The 23,068-nt window shown below is 58.6% G+C and overlaps 4 protein-coding genes across 4 annotated transcripts; all 4 read right to left on the bottom strand.

Annotated features, from left to right (window-relative positions):
* Positions 1 to 2,116: 2,116 nt before the first annotated feature.
* LINJ_33_2140 (hypothetical protein, unknown function) lies at positions 2,117 to 4,510 on the bottom strand (the record flags this gene model as incomplete). The annotated part of the gene is made up of 1 exon (XM_001468246.1): positions 2,117 to 4,510. One exon carries the CDS (start codon positions 4,508 to 4,510, stop codon positions 2,117 to 2,119), a length of 2,394 nt encoding a protein of 797 aa, XP_001468283.1.
* Positions 4,511 to 9,392: 4,882 nt separating this feature from the next.
* LINJ_33_2130 (calpain protease-like protein) lies at positions 9,393 to 13,532 on the bottom strand (the record flags this gene model as incomplete). Its single annotated transcript, XM_001468245.2, has 1 exon — positions 9,393 to 13,532. The coding sequence occupies one exon, from the start codon at positions 13,530 to 13,532 to the stop codon at positions 9,393 to 9,395; it is 4,140 nt and encodes a 1,379-aa protein (XP_001468282.2).
* Positions 13,533 to 16,164: 2,632 nt separating this feature from the next.
* Positions 16,165 to 16,512, bottom strand: LINJ_33_2120 (conserved hypothetical protein; the record flags this gene model as incomplete). Its single annotated transcript, XM_001468244.1, has 1 exon — positions 16,165 to 16,512. One exon carries the CDS (start codon positions 16,510 to 16,512, stop codon positions 16,165 to 16,167), a length of 348 nt encoding a protein of 115 aa, XP_001468281.1.
* Positions 16,513 to 17,575: 1,063 nt separating this feature from the next.
* LINJ_33_2110 (conserved hypothetical protein) lies at positions 17,576 to 19,516 on the bottom strand (the record flags this gene model as incomplete). The annotated part of the gene is made up of 1 exon (XM_001468243.1): positions 17,576 to 19,516. One exon carries the CDS (start codon positions 19,514 to 19,516, stop codon positions 17,576 to 17,578), a length of 1,941 nt encoding a protein of 646 aa, XP_001468280.1.
* Between the last annotated feature and the right edge of the window lie 3,552 nt (positions 19,517 to 23,068).

Raw genomic sequence — 23,068 nt, 5'->3', positions numbered from 1 at the left:
TACCCATGGGCGTGGAATGAAATGTACGCACCGCCTCTTTCGGCCGCTTCGGATGTGGTGAGAGGAAGTGCGAGCCACCAAACAAAAAAAAAGAAACACGAGAGCACACGGCACCAAAAGGAAAAGAAAGATATATACCTGAGCGGGTGAAAAAAATGGTGCAAGATACAATGGAAGTACATCATGTTCTGAGAGCTTGTAGCCGTTTTGTGCGCGTGCCTGTGCAGTCTTCCCATGTCCTCGCCCCGCGCATTTAACGCGTGGCAATAGGATATAGGTGCAGAGCCCACGCACGCGCACACATGCCCCTTCTCCGCCTCCTTCCTATGAATCTACTACGTTATGCGGTAAAGAGGAAAGAGAAGACAGCACGTTTTGTGTGTGTGTGTGTGTGTGTGCGTGTGCGTGTGCCTATGTGACAAGAAACCAGATAACGCGAATGAAGGAAAGAAGGAAAAACAAAAGTAGATGTCTTTGTATAGAGAAGAGAAGTGGGATAGCAGCACGTGATACCTTCTCTGAGAACAATATGCTTCGTCTTCCATAGTTTGCTATCATCCGTCAAGAAGGTAACTGAATGCACATCACCTCATGAGGCCAGCGGGAGACAAAAAGAAGAAAATTAAAAACACACGCGCCCAGACAAGCATGCACACAAAACAAATATATTCAAAAAGGCGTAAAGCAATAACAAACAAAAAGCGAAAGGGTCAGAAGAAGAGGGAGGAGGCCAGAAGAAAGCGATGCAGCATGGCGGCGATGCAGATATACATGAGAGACAGAGAGACAGATGATGGCCCGTTTTTTTTTGTTTTTTTCGTTTTCTTTGTTTTTCGTCGTCCTCCTCCACCCTCCCAAGAACAGCAACAAGGATCAAGAAGGGGAGAGCTGCGTCCGTTTTTTCAAGAGGTGCAGAGAAGGGGGGTGGTGAGGTGGAAGTGGTGGGCAGCAAGAGAGAGTCAACTGTGAACGGGTGGGAAGATAAATGAGCTGCCGCACCTCCCCCCCCCTTCCACGCACACACACGATCCACTCGTTTAGTGGGAGTGCATGTGCTCGGAGACACTCTCATGTACACGGGCACATGTATGTGCGCTACCTATTCACGTCGGTCGCATGCGCACAGCTGTTAGTGCGTCGTGAAGCGAGCTAGAGAGAAAAGAAACAGAGAAAGTACCGAGGAGAGCAGCAGCACATGCCGCGGGTGCCTTGCCTTGCCTTGCTTGTGCTTTTGGGCCAAGCTAGATGGGGAGGAGGGAGGGAGCTGGGTGCGGCAGAGGCGCGACGGGGACGCCGGCGTGAAGTTGGTCACCTCTAAAGCTGATCGGTGCGCCGGTAAGTGTGCAGAAGCCTGAGCAGACACACACGAAGGACACCCACGCAAACGCTCCCACCGCTGAGCAGAACGGGCGGAAAAGAGAGCGCGCGCGCACGCGCGGGATAAAAAATGAATAAATAGCTACAGCGTGTCCAACTTCAAGGAGACACCAAGAGATCCCGAAACAAGCCACAACAGCCATGCGCACCAACTCACCCCCACACGCCAAAAAGGGAGAGGGAGAAGACATGAACTGCAGAAAGAAGAAGTTCCATGGTGGCGGCAGCACGCGCAAGCACGGTGGGAAAAAAAAATAATAATAATAATATTAATAAAAGGTCAAAGACATAGAGGAGAAAGGGGAGGAAGACGACGAGGAGGCGCGCAGAGAATGACCACAAGATAGCACACGAGGCAGAGAACAAGACGCGCATCCGCTGGGAAGCACAAGCTCGAAGGCTCCAAAGAAGGAGCATGCGAAGAGCTGCAGGGGGCAAGCGGAGGAGCGAAACGGTACAGCGGGTGAAGGTGGTGGTCAGTGAGGTAGAGTACAATAGAGTGCAGGAGAGCGACTAGAGAGGGAGGGGCTAACCACCCCAGCACAGAGCGCATAGGCCTTGAAGGGTGCGGCAGCTGCAAAGGGTGAGCATAGTACATGCAGGGGGCGCATCCGCACTGTCCCCTTTCTCCCCTCGTCTCCGCCTTCTATTTCGTAGATGCCACTAGGTTGCTGTTGAGGGTCTGCGTCCGGCTGCTCGCGTCGTCTGCGCCGTTCACCATGGAGTGCGCCGACACCTTTCACACCGCATTCATGCGAGGCAACGACGCTTTTCCCTTCATGCTCATCGGCGGCACCACCAGACCGCCGCTGCTGGACATCTCCGCCATGACAACCGACGACGGTGGCAGCAGTGCAGCCGACGGAGCATGCAGACCTTCGAATGTGTGCATAAGTCGCTCGCGAGAGGGCGCCACGGCCATTGGCGTTGTTGGTGACGATATTTCATCAGCAGCAGCCGCGTGGAACAGCGGTGATGAGGAGCGCGTCGGTGGGTACGAGGCGTGCACTCCTTGTGCGTTCTCGGTAGAGAAGAAGCCGCCTGTTTCCAGCATCGCCTGCGCCTCCTCCCGTTTCGAAAGAGACGCGTAGCCGACACTCGCCAGAACACCTGTGCCGCAGCTGAAAACCGCAACGCAGAGAGATACCAGACTGGCAATAACGGAGAGCGTGAGAAGGATGAGGAAAGCCCTCGTGAACCGCACGCTAGGATCGTACGCTATCGAGCACAGCTGCGTGAATGTGCTGATCAACCTTTGCTGCGATGCCTCGCAGAAGGGGCAGCTGAGGTTGTGTGCCGCCTCGGCGCTGGCATACGCCGTCGCATTGCAGAGACTCATCCCACCGCTGCATCTACGGTCCAACTCCACGCTGCACAAGGCAGCGTCGACAGCAGAAGTCACGTTTTGATAAATGAAGACGTTACTCCACCCTTCTGCCATTGACACGAGACTGTCCAGCCCTTGCAGCTCTCTACGTACCAACCAGAGCATGCCAAAGAAGTACATGAAAAGGATTCCGGCGCCCGCGAAGATGTAGTAGGCGCTGAGCAGCGAGCGGAACATCGTTTCCGACTTGAAGTACATGTGAAGAAGCGCGGGCGGCAAAGGCCGAACGGAGGCGCTTAGGAGTGAGGTGGACGGCCGCCTCGCCGGATGACTTTGCGATGGCGACGCCTCCGCCGTGAAGCGGGTGGGTATGAGCCACGCCAGTGATCGCAAAAACGCCGATGCAGCGCTGCGCTGTGAAAAGTCGCCTGAGCAGCTGAGGTGACGCTGGCCGTGCTGCGACGCTTCCTTGCTAGACGCCTTTGGCGGCTGCACCTCCTCACTGGACAGTACCCCGACTTCTCTCTCTCGGGCCGAAGCGGCACGCGGCACCGCCGCCGTGGACGTCAGCGTAGGGGCCGCCACAGCTGAGCGCCTCGACGACGCGACGGAGGAGGCGTCTGTGCAGGCCTGCTGGGTACTGGTGGTGTCACGAGCGTCGCTAGGACGCATCAACAGAAGCGGCGGCGTCAGCGACGGCACCGAAGAGCTGGCAAACGCTGTCGACAGGGCGTTGAACGGGTTGGTCGCGCTCTGGGCCTGAGAGGCATTGGGTCGGAATGCCGCATCATTTTGTGCGGCTTCCGTGACAGCAGCGAGGGTGCTGCTATCAACGTCGTCTAGCGCGTCCAATGTGCGCTGTGCCTCTGTGTCCGGCGATCGTCGACGCGGACGCCTCGATGCCGTGCCATCGGACCCATATATGGCAATGCTGCCCGGCGACCTCACCATTGCGCGAGTCACGTACGAGTGCGGCGGGGGAGTCGAGTCAGACACAGCAGGGATGGCTTCACCGACGCCAGCGTCGCCTGTGTTTGATGCTGCCGTGGCGACCACGGCCGTCGCGTCATCGTATCTGTCGCGAGACGCGACCGCTTCACCAGCCTTAACGCTGGAAGGGGTCGTGCAAACGTAGAAGGGCGGGTGGCCACTGGTGAGGCGACGCGCCGACGGCACCGCGGCAGCCGCAGGCGTCTTGCTTCCCAGTTCCTGAGCCTCTTTCTTGACACTTGGCGAGAGAGAGAGCGACGTCATTGCATTGTTCGCATCTGCCTCCGTCTCCGAAATGGACTGAAATGAGAAAAGGCGGGATGTTGCTCTGTGTGCCACCGTCACACAACTGTCCCTCGGCGCCACCCGCGCGTTTTGCGGTGGTGTGTGAAAAAAGCGGGCACCTTGCGGCAGCGGCGGGCCCGACGACGCCTCTAGCGACAGGGGATATCCCGGTTGTGGAGGCCCTAGTCCTGGCGTCGAGGAGGAGGTGTCGGGCGCAGCCGCCGCGGCAGCCGAAGCAGTAGCGGTAGCGGCAGAAGCCTCTGTGACAGCGCCCGCTTTGCCCTGTGGCGCCCCCTCCGCTTCGATGTGCATCCTGCTTAGGGGGGGGGGGGTGCAAGTGCGAGTCGTGAACGGTGAGAACCGGCGTGCGCATGAAATCAATCGGAGCACTCTGGTGACCTGGAGATTCCGCGTGTAAGGCATAAGTTCGCTGCTGCGCCTGCTGTTCCTGTTGGCCAGCCCCCGCGCTGCGTAGCATGCGATCATACTGCACGGCCCACTGCCGCTGACGGACAAGGGGGTACGCAACATGTATGCCGAAAAAGAGCAATGGCTGAACGAGCGCGACGGCGCCGCTCGCAACCATGAGGCCGCTGGAGATGTTCACGTCCCTGTCCGGCTCAGTCACGATCCTGAAGTAGCCCAGGTAGCGGGACCGCTTCAACATGGCGACAACGAGCATGCCAAGAGATAAAACGAAGGTGGTGATGTGTGCAGCAATGAGCAGACAACGCACCTGAGTGTACTGGCGAGCGGTCAGCCTTTTGGGCATATTGCTGATTAGCACCGCTGCCTTCCAAAAGAAAAAAAAAACAGGCAGACCCGTCGATTCTGTTGTTGCTGCTCGGAATAATGGCAGCAACGCTGTGGTGTCGCAAGTGGGATGCGTGGGTTTGTGTCGTGCCGCCAAACACCTCTCTCGTGCAAGTGCAGCCTCACAGCACACACACACAAGCGCACAGAAAAAAAAAAGCGCAATCAGATATGCGAGTTACTAGAAACGCAGGAAAACGATGGAGCAGTTGACGGACGTCTGCGTATGACCGATGAGGGACTTCAGTCGGACGGAGAGCGAGTGCGTGAGCTGCCCTCGAGAGAAACTTGCGCAGAAGACACAGGGGGAGGGGGCGAGGAGAAAGGAAAGGCAGCCACGCCGTAGAGTGGCGGCCTTTGTGTGCGCGCACGATTCGATTTTTTGCGCGTGCCTAGGGCCATAGGACCACAGGTAGAGAGAATGATGGAGAAGAAAGAAGTGCCGAATCCTTGAAGACAGGCAGTCGTGTCAACTCTTGTGCATCGCGTGTAGAAAGCAAACGTGGCCCTCGTTTCGGGCTGCGACTGATCCGTGCTGTCACCTCCACTGCGGCGCAAGCCGGAAGCTGGCCCCATTGGCCTCCTCGGTCTTGGCGACTCAAATCATAAAGGCGCGAGCGCAGAGGATCGGCGTGGCGTCCACGTGCGCATACATGCTTATGCACACTGCTCGCACGTGTGTGCATAGACGACGACAGCACAAGACGGCGGGGCTCTCGCGCCACGAGACGAGCTGGAGCTGCAACAAGATAGAGCCCACCGCCAGTCTCCAGGTCTCCCACTCACTACACTGCATCCACAATCGCTTCGCCCAATCTGCTTTTTTTTTGCTGTTGTCGCGTTCTGCTCTTCCTTTTGTTCATGGGCACAGTGGCGACACGACGCGCAGTTCGCTCTTCCACGGGATCAGCAGCAGAGATGCTCTGTCGACGCTGGCACCGCAGCGCTCGCAACGACTCACGCTCGCTCGAGCATCCGAACACCCAAGTGTCGGTAAAGATACACACGCGCACACGGATAGGTACTTCGCGCCCTCGCCAATCTGAGATCATGGAGAGAGGAAAGATAAGGAAGTCATAGATTTGAGGGGTTCCATCCCCCGTTGTCTAGCCGGTCATGAACGGTGCCATCAAACGTGTTCGATGCAGTTCAGTAGGCCGTGTGGGGGGTGGCCGACCTCTGCATTCCGTTTTCACAGCGTCGCTGTTTATCGCGTTTTGATGACCTCTACGGGCAGTGCAGGGTCCACCCCCTCCCTCCCGCCCTCATCCATCACGTCGTGCTCTTTGCCATGTTGCTAGGTAGACCCCGTCACGCGTGGTACGCAGGGTCGCGGTTCCGGCGGCCTGCAGGATTAGCGGCGGATTTGCTGTTTTTCAGAAGTGGCCGCGTATGGGAAAAAAAGTTTTCCGTGCATGCATTGCAGCATGAATCGCATGGCCGCGTGCGCAGCCTTTACGGAGGGCAGAGAGGACCGGCGTGCTGTCTTTGGGAAGGTGTGGTGCTGCTGCTGTTCTTCGCTTTCTTTGGAAATGTTGTTTATGCCTACAAGGCACAGCAAACCGCGCAGAGCCCAGCCGAGTTGATGCTATTTGCGCCTGGCGCCCCTCCCCTTCCCCTCAGAGGCTACCGGTGACGACCATCTGCCTCGTATGCGGATGCATGCGTACTGCGCACCCTCCCCCTCACCGTCCTCCTGGAGTTGCAGCCTATGTGAAGGCCGTGCTCTGCGGCAGACGCCGAAAGACGTGCGGCGCAACGTGGTTTATATTCGGTGCTGCTCGTTGGCGCCACAAGCGGAGTTCGCTTTGGGCGCTCTGAGGCAGATCCGCCCACGAGGAACCACAGTGGAGGCCTCGTGACCGTTTTCGAGCAGAGCCGGCGCGTCGCCGCGAGGAAAAGACAAAATTTGTGAGGGGGCATGTGCACGACTCGGGCGGCACACCAAAGCCGACCCATGAGCCATCCCAGCTCTTCCTCCTTGTCAGCTGCTTGAACGAATCGGTGCTCAGCTGGGTGCACGTCTGTTTTCCACCGCAGACCGTTCCCAAGTTGTGGTCAAGCGCCACGCCAGCCAACGCAGACATGTTGCAGGTGCAGGTCTCGTCGTCATTCGAGGTGGCGCTAAGCTTTTCCGCGGCGATTCGGGGCCCCTGCAGAGCTGTCTCCACCGCCTGTCGACCACCCGTCCGTTGGATGCTGTCGATGCAGACCTTCACGTGAATTTCGGAGGCGGGTCGCGCGGCACACATAGGATGGCAGGCCGATGTTGCTGTTGCCACCCACGTCATCCTCTGGGCCAACAGCCAAGCTCATTCGGGTGCGCTCTTCGCTGATGCACGGAGCGGTCCCTGGTTCGCAGACTCAAGAGCGGCCGCAGATGCACGGAAAGACGCACCTGGAAAAGATGACTTTGCCAGACCTGCCACCCTCCCCACACACACACACAGTCGTCGAGCACGAGTTCTCCCGTGGCTGCGCATCCAGACCCACCTCCGCGTTGTAACGCTGCTCATCTGGCCAGCTGTTGACTTGTCGCGGCCAGAGAATGAAGGTGCCGCCGTCCGATACGTCCTTTCTTCTCTTCCACGACGGTGGGGGCCCATTCAAGGAGAGGGGTTGGTGCTGCGCTGGGCACACCATAACGATTGCTGCCACTGAGGGGAGGGGCCTCGACATCCGCGTCTGTCACCGGCGGCGGAGGAGTGACGCTTTCTGGGAACGCGCGGGGGCACTGGTCGGGGGTACTTTCCATGCACCGCATCCGTTGCTGGTTCTCGCTTCTCATCTCGCCACACAGATCGGCAAGGTGCATCGCTTTCCTCTGTGCCGCGTGCAAGGGGGCTCCCTCCGCTCTTCTTTGGCCACTGGTAGGCGTCCATGGGCTGGTTTCGGGCACGGCTTGTAGGACGCGCAGGATGGCCCCTCCTCCTCGTCAGGCTGTGAGAGCCGGGTAACCTGCACGGGAGCAAGATGGCGCGTATTCGAGGCGTGGGGAGCACATGCGTGCTCTCCTTCGGCTGCTTCCCTCTGCTCACGGTCACCCTGCGGGGATGCGGGCGCCATCGGTGCGCCCTGTGCCGTGTAGGCGTCGCATTGTGGGCGCGGCAGCTCCGTAAGGCGGTGGCCACCGTGTTTGAGGCGGGAAGGCAATCACTGGGGCTGCTGTGGGGGTACACGCGAGTCGGCCATCTCAAACTCACACCTCTTCCAAGACAGAGCGGAATTCCTGAGCGGATGCGAGTTTCCTGTGCTCGCCCTCTTCGTGCAGCGTCACGCACGCCCCGGCGAGATCTACGTCATTTCGCGAGAGATGTGTATGATGGTTGCGTTGCAGGTGCAGCAACGCGACCCATCGGAGTCTTCCCGATGGGGGTACCCCCCCCACGACACCTCTGTGATGCCGTCCTGATCGGAGGGCCACGTAGGCCTCGCCAAAGTTTGCGAAGTGCAGAGCGGAGGCGTTTTTTTATTCAGGGCGAGCTCATGCGCAGGTGGAGAACGCGTGCATGTTCGCACTACAACGTCACCTGGGCCAGGTCCGGCACGCGTGTGTGCGAGGGGGACGCCAGCTTGGCGCACACGATGTGGGAGGTACGGGTCGGCTCCTGCTGGGAATGTCGACTTATTATTATTATTCTTTCAGTGCTTTGGGAGGGGGGGTGGAGCTCATCCCACTGGCCGGCTGCGGAAGGGAAGGACAAGAGGGAGGAGAGGAGAAGCGAAATGCGACGTCGCTCACCCTTCTTGGGTACACCTTATACCGTAAGATGTACAGGCGCGGATGAACACCGAACATCTATACCTCTAGCCGAGCTGGAAAACGGAAAAGCGTTATGAGGACGGCGGCAGCATACATGGCATCTAACGCCCTTTCTACAGAGACCACCCAATGCGCGAAAATGAACGAAAAAAAAAGAAGATTAAACGAAAAGGCTTCCTTCACAAACACCAATACACCCGGACGCGCATAGAATCAGTGCACATTCGTCAGCGCGTGCGGGAGCATGCAGATCGTGTGCAACGACCGCGGCCGCATCAGGTTGCACAATTCAACGGTGATTCCCATGCCCACGCTATCATCGTTTTTTTTTTCTGTGCGGTGTTAGTTTGCCCGCTTGCACACATCCGCACGATGCACATGTCATGAGCACACATATATAACGTGGAAGGAAGAAAAAAAAAAACAGAACGGCATCAGCAAACGAATCGTAACGAGGCGTTCTTGTGCGGCTCAGACACGGAAGAGGAAAGCGCGGCACTGTCAAACGTGGAAAAAAAACGAAAAAAGAAAAGATGAGCCCATCAGAGCACACCAGCCGGCGCTTCGCACAGCAGTGAAGTGCAAATACGGCATCGGCAAGGAGGGAGGACGAGATGAGCGGCGCAGAGGATGCGTAAATCTGCGGCAGGCGCAGAGACATGTGAAAGAAAAAGATGAGACAGTGTATAAAGCGCTCCCGAAAGGTACGCGAGGAGTGCGACTATGCATATTCGTAAGTCTGACTTGGCGCAGTGATGGATGCACGCAGGCGCTCGATTCTTCCTTCATCTCCGCTGCTCTCCCACCCTCATCGCCCGCTCCTGGCGCCGGTCTCGTTCAGCTCGCCAGCTGAGCGGTGCAGCTGCCGCTGGTATAGATGCGGAGGAGGAACTTGTCAGCCACGCTCTCCTTTGCGCTCACCACGAGCAGATACTGCGTCTTCGCCTCCAGCTCTACAGGTGGGGTTGACACACCGCCATGGGAGTACTCGTCTGAAGCGCACACCAGCTCCATCGATGACGCGTTGTGCACACGGAAGAGGCTCAGATTCGTGGCGGGGGCCTTGGCCGGCTGGCCCTTCGCCTCCGCATCCACCATGTCAACCAGGACAAAGAGACGACTCATGAAGACGGAGCGGGCGGGGCACAGCACCTGCACCTTGCTGTTCTCAAAGAACGGATCCCTCATGCTGAGCACTGCTCTCGGCTTCATCAGTGACGTGCCCAGGCAAACCGCGACGGGGCGTAGTGCGCCGCGCACAAGCGTCTCTTGCATGTTGTGTCCCTCCTTCGGAATCGCCGACGTCTTATGTGGCTGTGACGTCTCCACCGTCAGCTCAAAGCTGCCCGGCTTACCCTTCTCCCACAAAGATGGAATGACCGTGTAGTCGCCGGCAGGAAGCAGCGGAAGCAGCGCCTGCGGCGTCTGCGCCGACCGCACCGCGCTGGCACACCGCTTCACGTAGTCAGCAAGGTAAGCGGCGAGCTCGAGAATGTACGCTCGCACGTCCGCATCGCTGGCACCGGTCAGCGCGCTGTTTGCCTGCCTGGCAAGATGCGTCAAGCGTGGCACGTAGCTGCTGAACTGCGACGAGCACTTGAGCACATCAGACACTATGTCGTTCATGACTTCCTTCAGCTTCCTCACAGGTGGGCTCGAGGCAGACTCGATCGACGCCGCCTTGCCGTCCAGGGCGAGGGCTACTGTGACAGACTTCGCGGTTGTCGCGCCATCCCCGCCAGAGGCGAGGGACTCGCCGCCGAGGGAGGATGCGAGCTGGAAGAGCGACGCGATGGTGGCCTCGAGCGTGATCGGCTTCCCGTTCACGCTAAAGTGCGCGTCACGTGGGGAGGCAGCGCAGCCCTTCTTGATAGCATTCAGGAGAAGCACCGCCACGGTGTCGGTGTCCCCGAGGTCGTAGACGATGAAGGACTCAGGCGTCCGGTTCGGGGCGGTCACGTTCACCAGCACCTTCTTCGCTTCCCTCCAATGCAGCTTGCCGAGGGCGCGGTAGCGGTCGTAGCAGACGCAGAACGGCAGCGCGCTATCTAGAACGGCCCCACCAAAGGCGTAGCGGGCGCTCTCGAGAACAAGCTCGCCCGCCTTGGCACCGTTACCGACACGGCCGTCGAAGTCAGTCATCTTGCGCTTGATTCCACCGCTGCCGCCGTTCTCCTCGTATTTGTTGGACGACATCGGCTTGATCATCTGAATCGAGCACGGCACCTCGCATCCTGCCACAGCCAGCCTCAGCGACACGTGCGAGGGCTGGTCCAGGTGCAGGCGGTACTGCGGGTTGAAGACATACGTGGCGGCGTCGGTGCGGCCGCCGCAAGTCTTGCCCTTCACCCACGCGCCGGACAGCCGCGTCGTGAACTTGAGCGAGGAGGTCGGTATCATGTGCATGTACACTCCAGCGCACGGGTTCCCGGCGTTGGCGTTGGCGCTTGCCAGGAGGGAGTTCTTGTCCTCGGCGCCGCTGCCGTAGTTGCCCTGCAGCCGCGGCAGCCGCATCTGCTCCAGCTCCGTGTGCAGGGTCACCGTAAAGTTGAAAGGCTGCCGCGCCTTTGAGGCAGTCCGCGACACGACCACCACCAGATTGCTCGAGCCGGCAGGACAGTCGAAGCTGAAGGTGCGCGCAGACGAGGCGCGGTAGATGACGTCGTTGAGGGGCTCAATGCTATTCTTAAAGTCCGAATTCGAGGCGAGGCGGCGGCAGTAGCACATCTCCAGCGAGCAATGGCCACCAAGGTGCTGCGCTACAGACGGGTAGTCGGTCACGTCGTACACCTTCAAGGCCAGGTACGGTGTCGTGTCGTCGTCCTTCTCGTACTGCCGGCCAAACTCCGAGACGTCGGTGATGTGGCGAGACAAGATCAGGTGCATGCGCGTCCGCTTCGGCGCGTCGACGACACCAATGTGCAGCTGCGGCGACAGCGCCGTGCTGAGGGTGTAGTCGAACGCGCCGTGGCACGCGATGCGCACCGGTCGGCGCGGCCGACCCTCCGGGGTGCGGTACAGCATGTATGGGTTCCAGCTCAGACTGCAGTTGTCGAAGCAGCGCACCACATCATCGTAGGCGATGCAGAAGACACCCATGTCCTCCTCCTCGCGTTTCAGATCAAAGGCGGCGCGGACGGCGACGCTTGCCTCGCTGGTGTCGCGGCGGCCGTACTTGCCGTTCCACTCCTGCTTCCCCCACGGGTTGCGCAGCAGCATGACGCGCTCCTTGCCCACCTCCTGCATATCCAGCACCGCATACGCGTGCCCTGCGGCGAGCCCGAGCGCTTCGTCCGCTGCTGGCATCTCCACAGGGGTGCTGACTGTGAAGAGCAGAGCACCAGCCTTGAAGTTTTGATAAAGCCGCCGCCACTGGAACTCGCGGTCGAACTCGGGCTTGCCGAACGCCGTCGAGTCTGGCAGCCACCCGCTTAGCTTGTACAGGTCGGCGTAGCTGACGCTGCCGGGGAAGTTGTAGCTGCCGCCGCACACCTTGACGAACGCCTTTTCCATAATGGATACCCACAGCTCGCTCGGATCCGTGCTGCTCGTGCAGAGGAAGCGCCTCGACTGAGGGTTCACCGGCAGCCGATCGTCCACCGTGACCATGCGAGTAATACCGTTGATGAGCATCTTTACACAGTACTTGCCCTTCGGGTTCAAGATTGGGTTGCCGTCGCGGTCTTGAGGGTAGATGACGTTGCTGATAATCTTCGCGTTAGGGAAGCGCTTCTGATAGCTGGCGCAGATCATGAGACTGCAGACGAGTGAGCAGTCGCCGACGACGCTCTGCCGAATGTGCAGTGGATCCGCCTCGCGCACAATGGTGTAGTCAAGCCCCGCCTGCCGGTATCCGGAAAAGTGCATGAGGACGGCGCCGGAGCTGATTTGCCTCTGGCACAGCTTTGGTGTGAAAGCGTCCTCCCAAACTCCCTCGCAGGGCATGAAGATGTTCTCAGCTCCGTAGCCCTCATGCACATCGTCCCAGAGCGGGAGCAGGATCGTGCTTGTGATGCCGCTCTTGCGCAGCAGCTCCATCTCGCTCGGCAGGATCGGGTTGTCCTGCAGGAAGCGTGGCAGATGTTTTGCGTAGTACTTCTGGCGCATTAGCTTCAGTGTCTCGCCAATCTCCTTGAAATTGCCAGGGTTATTGCGCTCACGGCTGCCCCGCGAGTAGGCGTGCTGCAGCACATCTACCGCCCGCTTGAGCTCCCCTTGCTGGCTAAGCTGAATCGCGATCCCAATCGCCTTGTAAACCATCTCGGATGTACGAGGGGCAAAGTGAGACGCGACGCCGAACAGCCGCTGCGAGGAGCCAGGTGGTGGCGGAGTCGGCAACGCGGGCGGTTCCGCGGAGCTGCCGCCTGGCTTGCCACCATCTGGCACGCCGTCGCTGCCGCAGGTTGGCTTACATGGCGGCGCTGACGGGGGTGAAGGGGTCGGAGAAGCCACCGGCAACGCGCGCTTGCCCGACATTGACGACGCGGCGGAGGGGCTGGGGCTGGAGTTGCTGGCCTGAAATGGATCGGTTTGATTGACTTGAATGGCGTCCAGCACTTTCAAGTCGTTTTCGACGCCTGCTGGTGCCTTTTTGCCGTCCTTACCGCGTGGGTTCCGCGCGCCGAAGGCCGTCGCGGCGGCGTCGGAGCCACGAGGAGGCGTGTGCTCGCTTGCCTGCCTAGCCGAGGCACGGCGTCCCAACGGGCCGGACGGAGAAACGCTAGGCTCAGGCGAGTTCGCACTCTGGGAAGTGCGGTTCAGCGCGCGCAGCCGCTGTATGCGCTTGGCTACATCACTCATGTAGCTCAAGAGCTTCTGTCGCTCGGTGTCCGCCATGTTCGGGTCCGAGAGGGCCTGCCGAAACAAAAAAATGGCCTTCGTGTAGCACTCCTCCGCCTCCACGTATTTGTGGTCCGTATCGAGGTGAACGGCGTTCTGCATCCACATGGACGCCTCAGCAGGGAAGGAGGACGGCATTGAGGCAGGGGAAACTGCACGGGAACGAGCCGGAAGGAAGGGGGCGAGCCCTGTAAGCTTTTTCGGTGATGTCGTCGTGTGCGTGTTGCGTCGAAAACGCAAAAGAATCCCCTCTCCAGCAACGACAAGAATTTAGGATGGGTAGAAGAGCTTCAAGAAGCTGGACGAAGCAAGTCCGAGCAGGAGCAGTGGAGCCGGGCTGATGGGCGGAGGGGGTAGGGAGATTGATAGCGGAGGCAACACACGGAAATATGTGGTGTGTGTGTGTGTGTGTGTGTGTGTGGTGAGAAGGGAGGAAATAAGCAGAGAAACAAGCGACGCACTAAGAAAAGTGCACGCAGACACAACCAAGATACCCGAAACAAGCGCACGAGGGATGAGGATAAGGGAGGCCACGAGAGACGAGGAGAGGGGAGGAGAGGATAAGATGCGTCGCGAACAACAGTCAGACAGAGAGGCAAGTGCTACAACAAGGAATGAGTAGACGCGTTGCTGCTGAGCAAACGATGCCAAAGAGCTGAAATCGTCCGAGAAGCAGAGAGACGGCAGTGGAAAAAGATAAACAGGAAAACAAAAAGGGGGAGTCCTGGGAGAAAGACGACACCACGCGCACGCGAGTGCGTCAGCAAGGACAAGAGCAACAGCCCAAGTACAGCGGCAGCTCTAGCCGGCACACGCTCACGCAGAGATGCGTAGAGAGGGGAGGGATAGCCAAGGTGAAGAAACGCTCACGGTGGAACGTCTCTATGCAAAGATAGGCGTTGTGGGCCTCTGCGCTTTTATAGGCTTCTGTGTGTGTGTGTGTGTCTCTAGGTGGGTGGATACGCGCGCTTGCATGCTGGTCGAGCCTCCCGCACGTGGCAGAAAGCTCCGCAAAACGAAGCGGTATGGAAAACACGTAGAAGGATGGAGAGGGGGAGAAAAGAATAGAAATGATGTGAAAGATGGGAGGTGAGCGGTGACAGGGGCGTGGCGAGGGACGGGCGCAGACAACTGAAGCGCGCCAACAGTAGAGGCAGCGGGCCGAGAACGCGCGGCAAGAACGCAACTTGTTGAGCTACGCCCACCCTAGATAGGGAAGTGAAAACCGAGAAGGGGGATGGTAGTGGCATCGCGGCAGTCGCTAGGTTGTTGATATCTCGTGTGTGTGTGTGCGTGTACCGAATGCCCACCACCTCACCGCCGTATCACACAGGGCCCAGTGCCCCCCCTTCCGCTCTTTGTGGGGAAGCCAAGCAGCCTGCACAGCCTGCTCTCGGGCACGGCTGGCTCAGTCTGTGTCGGCGGATAGGTATGAGCTGGCGCTATGCCGGAGAGACTTGCAGCCATGATCCCGGCCATACTCGCTCACGATGCATCGCGTCGGCGATCCGACAAAAATGTGCATCTCACCTACTGTTTATCTGCTTTTTGCCGCGTTGCGGTGGTACTAAGCGTCATCTGGGACCCAGCCCGTGTCGTGTGCAGTGAAATCGCAGTGGGCTGAACCGCGTCAAACAGTGTTCCGCCAGCCCCGTTGCCAGGCATAGCCGTAGTGCAACAGAGGAGGGTGAGCTGTGGTTGTATATGCGTAGATGTGTCAACATATTCGTCATAGAATCGACACCGTCGGACAGCAGTAAACGCGCTTATGTATGAGTTCAGTACCGTCCAAATCGGGTACAGATGTCACGGCGGTGTGAGGAGACCACTGGTCGCACAGAAAATGCACGGGACTGCGAAGGGTCGGGAAGGGGGAGAAGCAGTGGTGGAGCGACAACAAGGACGGCATGGCGGCTGGGAAGCAAGGACGAGCTGACCCTAGAGGGCGTGAGCAAGATGTGGAAGAAGCGCAAAAAGGGGGGCTTGGAAGAGATCATCCGTTTTTTTAATGCCCAACGCAGCCCAACCCCCAACCCCTCTCGGGCCCCTCAGAGAGGGACCACAACCGAGGCCCGCTGAACCTTCTACGCCCTATTTCTCCCTCCTCGCGTGCCCACATCGTACATGCAAGGGGCCACTGGAAGAATTAGATAGTTGGCACAAGGGAAGAGGCGCTGCTGCGGGGCATCAGCCCGCGAAGGCCTTTTTTTTTCGTTTCCCCACACGCGCGTGCCGACACAACCGTACATCTGTTGCAGAATAATGAGCGACACCGTCATTCGCGTTTGTTTTGCGGCACTGGCTGCGCGTCCACTCACACAACCTAAAGCGAGGCGAGGAGGACAGACGAAGCACGGACATGCACAAAAACGCACAACGAGCATCGACGAAAAGAGAGCAGCACTGACTTCCCCTAACCCCGTCTTCCTTCGATTCTCCGAAAATAAAAAACCAACGAGCCAAGCGGCATCGTAGCCGTCGTGCGTGCGTCCCTTTTTCGCGTCGGCGCAGCCATTGACGGAGAGGCGATGAAACAAAAAAGATAGTTGAGCGCAGCAGAGAGTCGGGAACACACATATGTCGAGTAGCAGCAGTCGCGGCAGCGGCGGAGGCATCTAAAAGCAGGCGCAGTTCTCCGGCTCACGAGAGTGTAAGCGTGCAAGGCATGCGCCGCTCCCAGAATCTCGCTGTGAAGCAGTAGACCGCAGTTGCGCTGCTTATGTACGTTTCGCGGCGAGCCCCCCCCCCTGCAGAGAAAAGGCGCACTGCCTCAGCCGCTGGAGCCGGCGTTCTCCGCGCCCGCCGCCTCTGACGCGTTCACTGCAAAGTATCCCCACTGGAAGGTGTCCTGGAAGGGCGCGATCACCCAGATCGGGCTCGTCGGGGGGATGACAAAGAGGAAGACAACGGACACGATCACGAACACGGCGCCGCCTGATACGCTGTAACGCTTCGCCCGCTCCACATACCAGCGAATCAACTCGCTCTCGTCCTCGTAGTGGCGGAAGAATAGCCAGACAACGGCCCACAGCCAAGGCAGAGCAAAGAAGCCGATTCGGTAGTACCATTGGCAGGCGCTTTCCGCCTTCTCTAGCGTGAAGGAGCCGCGAACGAGCATGGCGTCTGACGGGCGGGGGAGGAGGTGCACGCAACGAACCTCGCAGAAGGAGAGAAAGAGTGAAAGGGTGAAGCAGCGGCAAACACTGCAGCGGCACCTGTGAAAAAAAAAGATCGCCCTCTCACCTCACACGCTGAGAGAGAGAGAGAGAGATGCTGACTATGAAGACGAGAGATGGACGACAGAAGGGAGCATGTATGCAGGGAGATGGGGAATAAGGGAGCAACAGAGATGACGGCCAACGGAAACCAGGCGCAAACCATCCCGTGCAACATACACAGACACAGAGGGGGTGGAGGGGGGGTGGCAGAGGAGGAGGGTTTTCTTTAGCGCATATATATATAAAGATATAGATACATATCTGCATTGCGAAACAAGCACCAAGGTATGCCCCTCCTCCTTTTCCTTGAAGTGTCCTTGGCTGCCGTTCACACGAGGTGGGGATGACTGTGTCGGCTTTGCACCAGCGCCGAAGGTGCGATTCTGTCGTTGAAACTATATACACATATATACCTCATCAGACCAGCTGACCACACGATCGCAGCACACGAAAGGCGAGCAGCCGAGCACACCTCAGTCCCTTGCTGCTTGGCTGTGTCGGTCTTCGTTGCGGAGGAAGAAGAAGAGGGGGGAGACGTTTTCGTTTTTTGTCATCTCAGGCAGTGAGCAGCCTAACAGCCCGGGTTATGGGCAGAGCGTGTGCTATCAGAAGAGCGGGGTGCAAGTAGAACCAAAACAAACACAAAAAAAATTAGGGCAAGCGCCCATGACAATCGCAGACAACGAGGTCGAAGGCGAAGAGGGAGAAAGGTGGCGCGCGGAGGTAGGAGAGAGGCTGGAAAGGCTCCGGCGCGGAAACTTCGCTCGCAGCCGCTTGCCTATGCACCTTCCCACCACTCAGATGCGCAGGGTTTCCGTCGCTTGCTTTCAAAGCTGTGTTGCCTGCAGCCAACACAAACGATGAAGAGAGAGAGAGCAGCAACGGCCACAGTGGCACTGAGTACGGCCATGGCGACGGCGAAGCACCATCCCTAGCGTCGTCAGCCGCGCGCCGTTGTTAGGGTCAATAAGGTGACACGATAATGGAGTTGTTGCGCTTCATCTGCCGCAGGAGCACTAGTCGTTGATCATCTGTCAGCAGGAGAGGCGCGTGTGCAGGTTCAACGGCGGCTGACGCAGTGGTGGGGCCTCTATCGCCTCCAGCGTACTTCAAAGGCCCCGCAGCGGTTGCGTCTGTTGAGCCGGCATGGTTGCCCTTTAGTTTGCCCGCTCGTTTTGGCATGGCGGCGTTCCGCTTCGTCACCGCAGCAGCTGTCGCCGCCTCCATGCGTGGCTTGACCACCCCAGACGTGGCTGTGACACCTGCAGACGGAAGCGGCATGTTGGTAGCCTCGCCAGACTTGCCGGGCGCGACGTCGTCTCCCAGCAACGGCGCTATCCAAAGCTCGTTGAAGGAAGCGGCGCCCGTGACCTTGAATGAAGTTGGCGCAGAGGACGCACCCGCACCGGCTGCAGCACTACTCGGGCCTGCCGTCGTGAGGAAGGACTGAACGATTTCTTCGTCCGTGCGGTTCATCAACCATGCTGCCAGGTACGTCGCACAGAGCTCCACCAGCGACTGGGTGCCCATAAAATCGGCAACAGAGATGAGCTCCAGCAGGCGGCACTGCTGACGCGCTGTTAATGTGACGATCGGGTCAGCATGCGACGGAAGCGGTGCCGCAGAGGCCGCCGCCGTGCTTGCGGCAGTCTTCCGTGACGCTTCTGGAGCGGAGCGGACCCCTTGTGAGCTCTGCGATGTCAAACCCTGCTCTCTGTCCCCGGTCACCTTGTCTGAGTTGTCACTCGCCCACCGCGCCCCCGCTGTCGACGCAGCGGTCGCCCCCTGCGTCGTTTCGTGTGCCAACAGAACGTGCTCGATGAAAAACAGGCCCTCCGGGTCACCCAAGGCCACGAACTCACCGTAACCGAGCTCCTCGCCAAGGTATGTCCGTTGGCGCCGGTCGTGGGGGCCGCCATCAACGCCGCTGGTAGCTCGCGCCGCGCTCTCATGCGCCTCCAGAGACGCTGTTGACACGGAAGACGTAAGAGAGGTGGAAGAGGCGGACGACGAAGACGATGACGTGGCAATAAAACTCTGCGGCGAGTGGGTCGGCTGGTGCGCGCTCTCTGGTGCGTCCGCTGAGTTCACGGCTGTAGGAGGCGGCTCCAGCGGAAGATCAGCGGCAAAGAACGGAAGCATCGACGCGCTCGTCGTTGCAGGCACTGGCGAGGCTGCCGCCGCCATAGGTGACCGACCGCGACGGCCACCGCCCGTCCGTGCAAGTGCTGCATCCTCCAGAGCAGTCTCCCCGCGAAAAGAGGCCAGTTCCGCCGCGGTGAGCCAGTGCCGCAGCCGGTTAGCGTGAAGCGTGTAAGCACGATCGCAGTCGAGGGGTTGTGCAGCGTAGCCATGAGCGCCGTCACGGCCTATTTCATCCTCATCCCATGGGAACAGCCACGACTGCGCCGTATCGCATACTTTTCGTGCTCCATCTCCTCGCAGGCCATGCTCCGGCGGCGGAACTCCGACCAAAGAAGCCACTGGCGGTAGAGGAGCCCCCGTGGCCGTAGCGCCCGTCGCGGCAGTGGGTCTTGCCAGCTCCGCAGCGAGCTGCTTGCGAAGGTCGCTGTACTGAAGGTAGGCAATGTAATCGCGCACGGCTTGAGCGGAGCCAACGGGCACTGACCCCTCCGACGCGCCGACATCTCGAGCACTTCGAAGGTACAGTGAGTGGGCGCACATGTACGCTGTGACACAACAATGAAAAGAAACATCGTCGGCTGAGACGAGGGTGAAGGCAAAGGAGGCGTCGTAAGATGGCTGTGTGTGTGAAAAGCTTGACCTCGTGGCGGATGAGCTGATGGTCGGCGTGGTGGTGGTGGTGCGGCAACGACACACCTCGGCGCGGCTCTCTGCGATTGCAGCGCCGCCGTCGCTGCCGCAGCTACCAGGGAGCAGCATAGGTGTCCTTTTCCTGCTTCCTTCCTTCCTGTTCAGCTTCTTCTAAGCAGCTCGCGAGTAAGAGATGAGTTGTCGAATTCGTAGCTGTGTGTGCCGAGAAGCTTCGTGCATCAAGTACGCTGAATATCGTCGGCCGCGGACACCATTTCACTCACGCGACTCCCTCTAGCGCAGTTGGAGTCCCTCCTGGCAGAGCCGCAGATCAAAGACAACATTTTGAAAAAAAAGGAGAGATGAGTCGAGGCAAGAAAGAGAAGTGCGAGGCGGTGCAGACTGCTTGGACCGTTTAGAGGGAGGGGGAAAGAGGGCTAGAACCCATGGGCGGAAGACATGAGCCCCGCAAGCCGAGGACACGCCCGGGTGCAGGCATCTGAAGAGCCCGAAGCACCTTCATGATGGGCAGAAGCCACTCACAACAGAGGGGAGAGCGAGGCCGGTCTGGCAGCCGCGCGACATGACCGTGCGGTCCAAAGTACGTGTTGCAGGGAGAAGACGGGTGTTGTCGAAGCAACAGAAAGAGAGCAGCACCTTTCCCTTCACGCACGCACGCACACAAGTATGGCCCTCCTCCAAGGCGCCCCCGCCTACGTGGAAATGCTCTTATTGGTCGTCAACAAGCCACTGGCACGAGCGCCCAGGTGAGTATCTCAGCTGATCAGAGTCTACACTCTTGTGGGTTGGCCTTGTCTTCTCATCATGCTGACTCTCGAAGTGCTTCATATCCGTGGCGCCCTAAACATAACAAAGAACAAGCAAAACACATCTCGCTGACGCGTATCTCTACATCGGTCAACAGATGATAGAGCAAGCTGTGCTATTTCCTTTTTCTTTCGCAGGGTTTTGGTTGCGCTGTCACCCCGCCGTGTCGAGCAGACTAGCAACAACGGCAACAGCACCCTCCCCCCTCAAACAACCACACGCCCCTCCCCCACCCCTGGTGAGAGGGCGAGCGAAGGAGAGGGAGAGAGAGAGAGAGAACGCACGCGGTGAGTCGAAAACGAATACAATGGCGGCATCCTCTTCATCCTCCTCCGCGCCACTTTACATCAGCCGCAGGGACAAACGGCCTTACAGCATCACCACTCGCACGGCACGCCTCCCGCCTCCCGCTTCCCTGTTCTTTCTTTGCCAAAAGAAGGGGGGAAAAGTCGGCCCGCATCTCCTCTTTCGCTCTTGGTGTACGTGCCCCATCCCCCCTCTTCCGACACACACAGACACACAGACGTGCTTGCAGCTGCAGCGTTGCCTGCGCTTTTGATTCCGAATACGATGCGTCCACAGCGTGCCTTGGTGTCTCCTCTCTCTCGCCCGTGACACCACAATCTCTCCCGTCTTCCCTTCCTCTCTCCCTTCTTTCGTCGTGGCAAGCTGCAGATTGCTCACAGAGGTGCATCGCGTCACAAAGCCTGCGTCGCTTCACTCGTGCAAGAGAGACAGAGAGAGCGACATACGCCCCAGCGTCTCTTGTGCGAGTGCGTGAGAAACAAAGGGGGGCACCCGCGCTCGTGGGAAACATGTCTCTGCAGAGAGCTCAGAGAGGCGCAAAACGGTGCAAGAAAGATGCGCACCACAAAGCCACGCATGGACAGGAAGAAAGAAGGGAAGTGCTCGGGAGAGCTGAGACGGCCAACAGGAGCCGAGAGAGAGATGTACTGGGCACGCATACGGAGAAACGTCACGCACAAGGCACAGCTGCGCGTTACCGGAAAACGATTAAAAGCCGCAAGACAAGAGAGCGAGAAGGTCGAGCAGCGCAAAGAAAGAAGAGGAAAGACAAAAAAAAAAGAAAGCACACCTCTTGCGTACTTTTCACCGCTTTTGTTTGCGTTTTTACGCATGTGCGGGTTGCGCTTTCTTTTTTTTCTATGCTTGGCTCCTCTGCAGCGCGCCCATTTCTCTGCCGCGCGGCATGATTTGATCTCCACTCTACCCACAGTCCGTCAGCAGCCCCACACCTCGTGGTGCGTAGCAGCGGCAGCGCGCCGACGCAGCCATCTGAGCACAGGCCCTGCCTCAGCCTCTACCAGCCTCTTCTACGCACGCAGCCCCACAGGCGCTTCCGTTATGCCGGCGGCCACCCCTGGTGCATCCCCCCTCGGGGTGGCACTCAGGCGCCCCACACCAGTGGGCAGCGGGAGGGCCGGTGGTGGGACGCATTCGAGCCGCGCTGGCACTTTGCCCACCACACGGATGGTACAAGGGTGTCCACGGTCGCGGGTCGGTTCGATGCAACGCCATCCAAAAACTGGCCGCTGACATCAGTGGCGATGCATCGCTCGGACCCTTCCCCCATGTCGTGGGCGCCTGACCCTGTCACCACCAGAGTTGGCTCGGCGCTTGGAAGGGTTAGGAGGGAGCGGCTGCCTGGCTTCGCCGCCGAGTGGGGCTCTGGGCCACGGGATACCGCACACTGAGGCGCGCTCCTCCCCGTCATCATCACAGTGTGGGTTACGTCCGAAAAAGGAAAGGTGCAGCAGATACGCGCATGCAAAGGCCAACGTGCATTGGCACAGACACACACACACACCTATATAGTTACGGTCTTGCATTAAGGGATGGGGCGATCCGAAAAACGCCATCGCGGCGGAGGGAAGCGAGACCACCATCAACAGCGCGGAAAAAGGCGGGCAGGCAAATACAAAGAAAAGCAGCAACAGGTAAAGGAGGCGCACGAAAAGCAACGAAGGAATTTGTGAGACGACCAAGACACGTAAGACAAGGAAAACGAGGCCACCCCCACCCACACCACGAAAATGCAACATCTATACATATATATATACACGTGTAGATAGATGATGAAGAAAGGAAAAAAGGAAGGTGAAGAAGAAACAACAGCAAAGCAAAAAAAAAAAAACTAAAAGAAACGGTGAAGTGAGCGGACAATGAGAACATGAGGAGAAACGAAAAAAAAAAGAGCATGGAGACATGGAGACATGCAGCACAACGCCCCTGGTGATGCCGAGATAAGCATGGGCAAACGGGCATTGCGCTAAATAAAAGACATTAAAGGAATACGAAAGAAGCGCAAGAAACAGGCATGCGCGCATTCGCACGCAGAGACACACACGGTGCTGGTTCTTCTTCGTCACGTATGCAGCGAGGGCAGAGAGGGGTGCCGTGCACACTTGTCCGTCTGATCGTCTGTAAGTATGGCATAAACGCGTACTCACACACATGCGATTGTGAAGAGAGGGAGAAGGAAAAGAAAGAAACTAACCCTACATGTCGAGGAAGATTATCATCTAGACACCCTTCCTGTCGCCGCTGCTTGACTTACAATGAGCGCGCGTGTATGGGCTCAGAGAGTCGCCTGCTGATCATCTCATCGAATAGAATACATGAGCGTCCATCATAGGGAAGGGATGTGGAAAAGAGCGAAAAGGGCTCGAAGTGTAACAGCGGGGGGACAACGCTCAAAAAATAAAATAAACACCTAAAGGTACTCCAGGCTGCCTCATGCAACTGTGGGCACCATGCAACACTCACATGCGCACTTTCCTCTCGCCCTCTCACATGTCACAAGCCGTGCCCGCCGAACTTAGCCATCGCCCC

The sequence above is a fragment of the Leishmania infantum genome, chromosome 33 (assembly GCF_000002875.2).
Source record: "Leishmania infantum JPCM5 genome chromosome 33".
Classification (NCBI taxonomy): Eukaryota; Euglenozoa; class Kinetoplastea; order Trypanosomatida; family Trypanosomatidae; genus Leishmania; species Leishmania infantum.
Note: the sequence above shows the minus strand (reverse complement) of the source record. Positions and strands in the feature narration are given on the sequence as shown.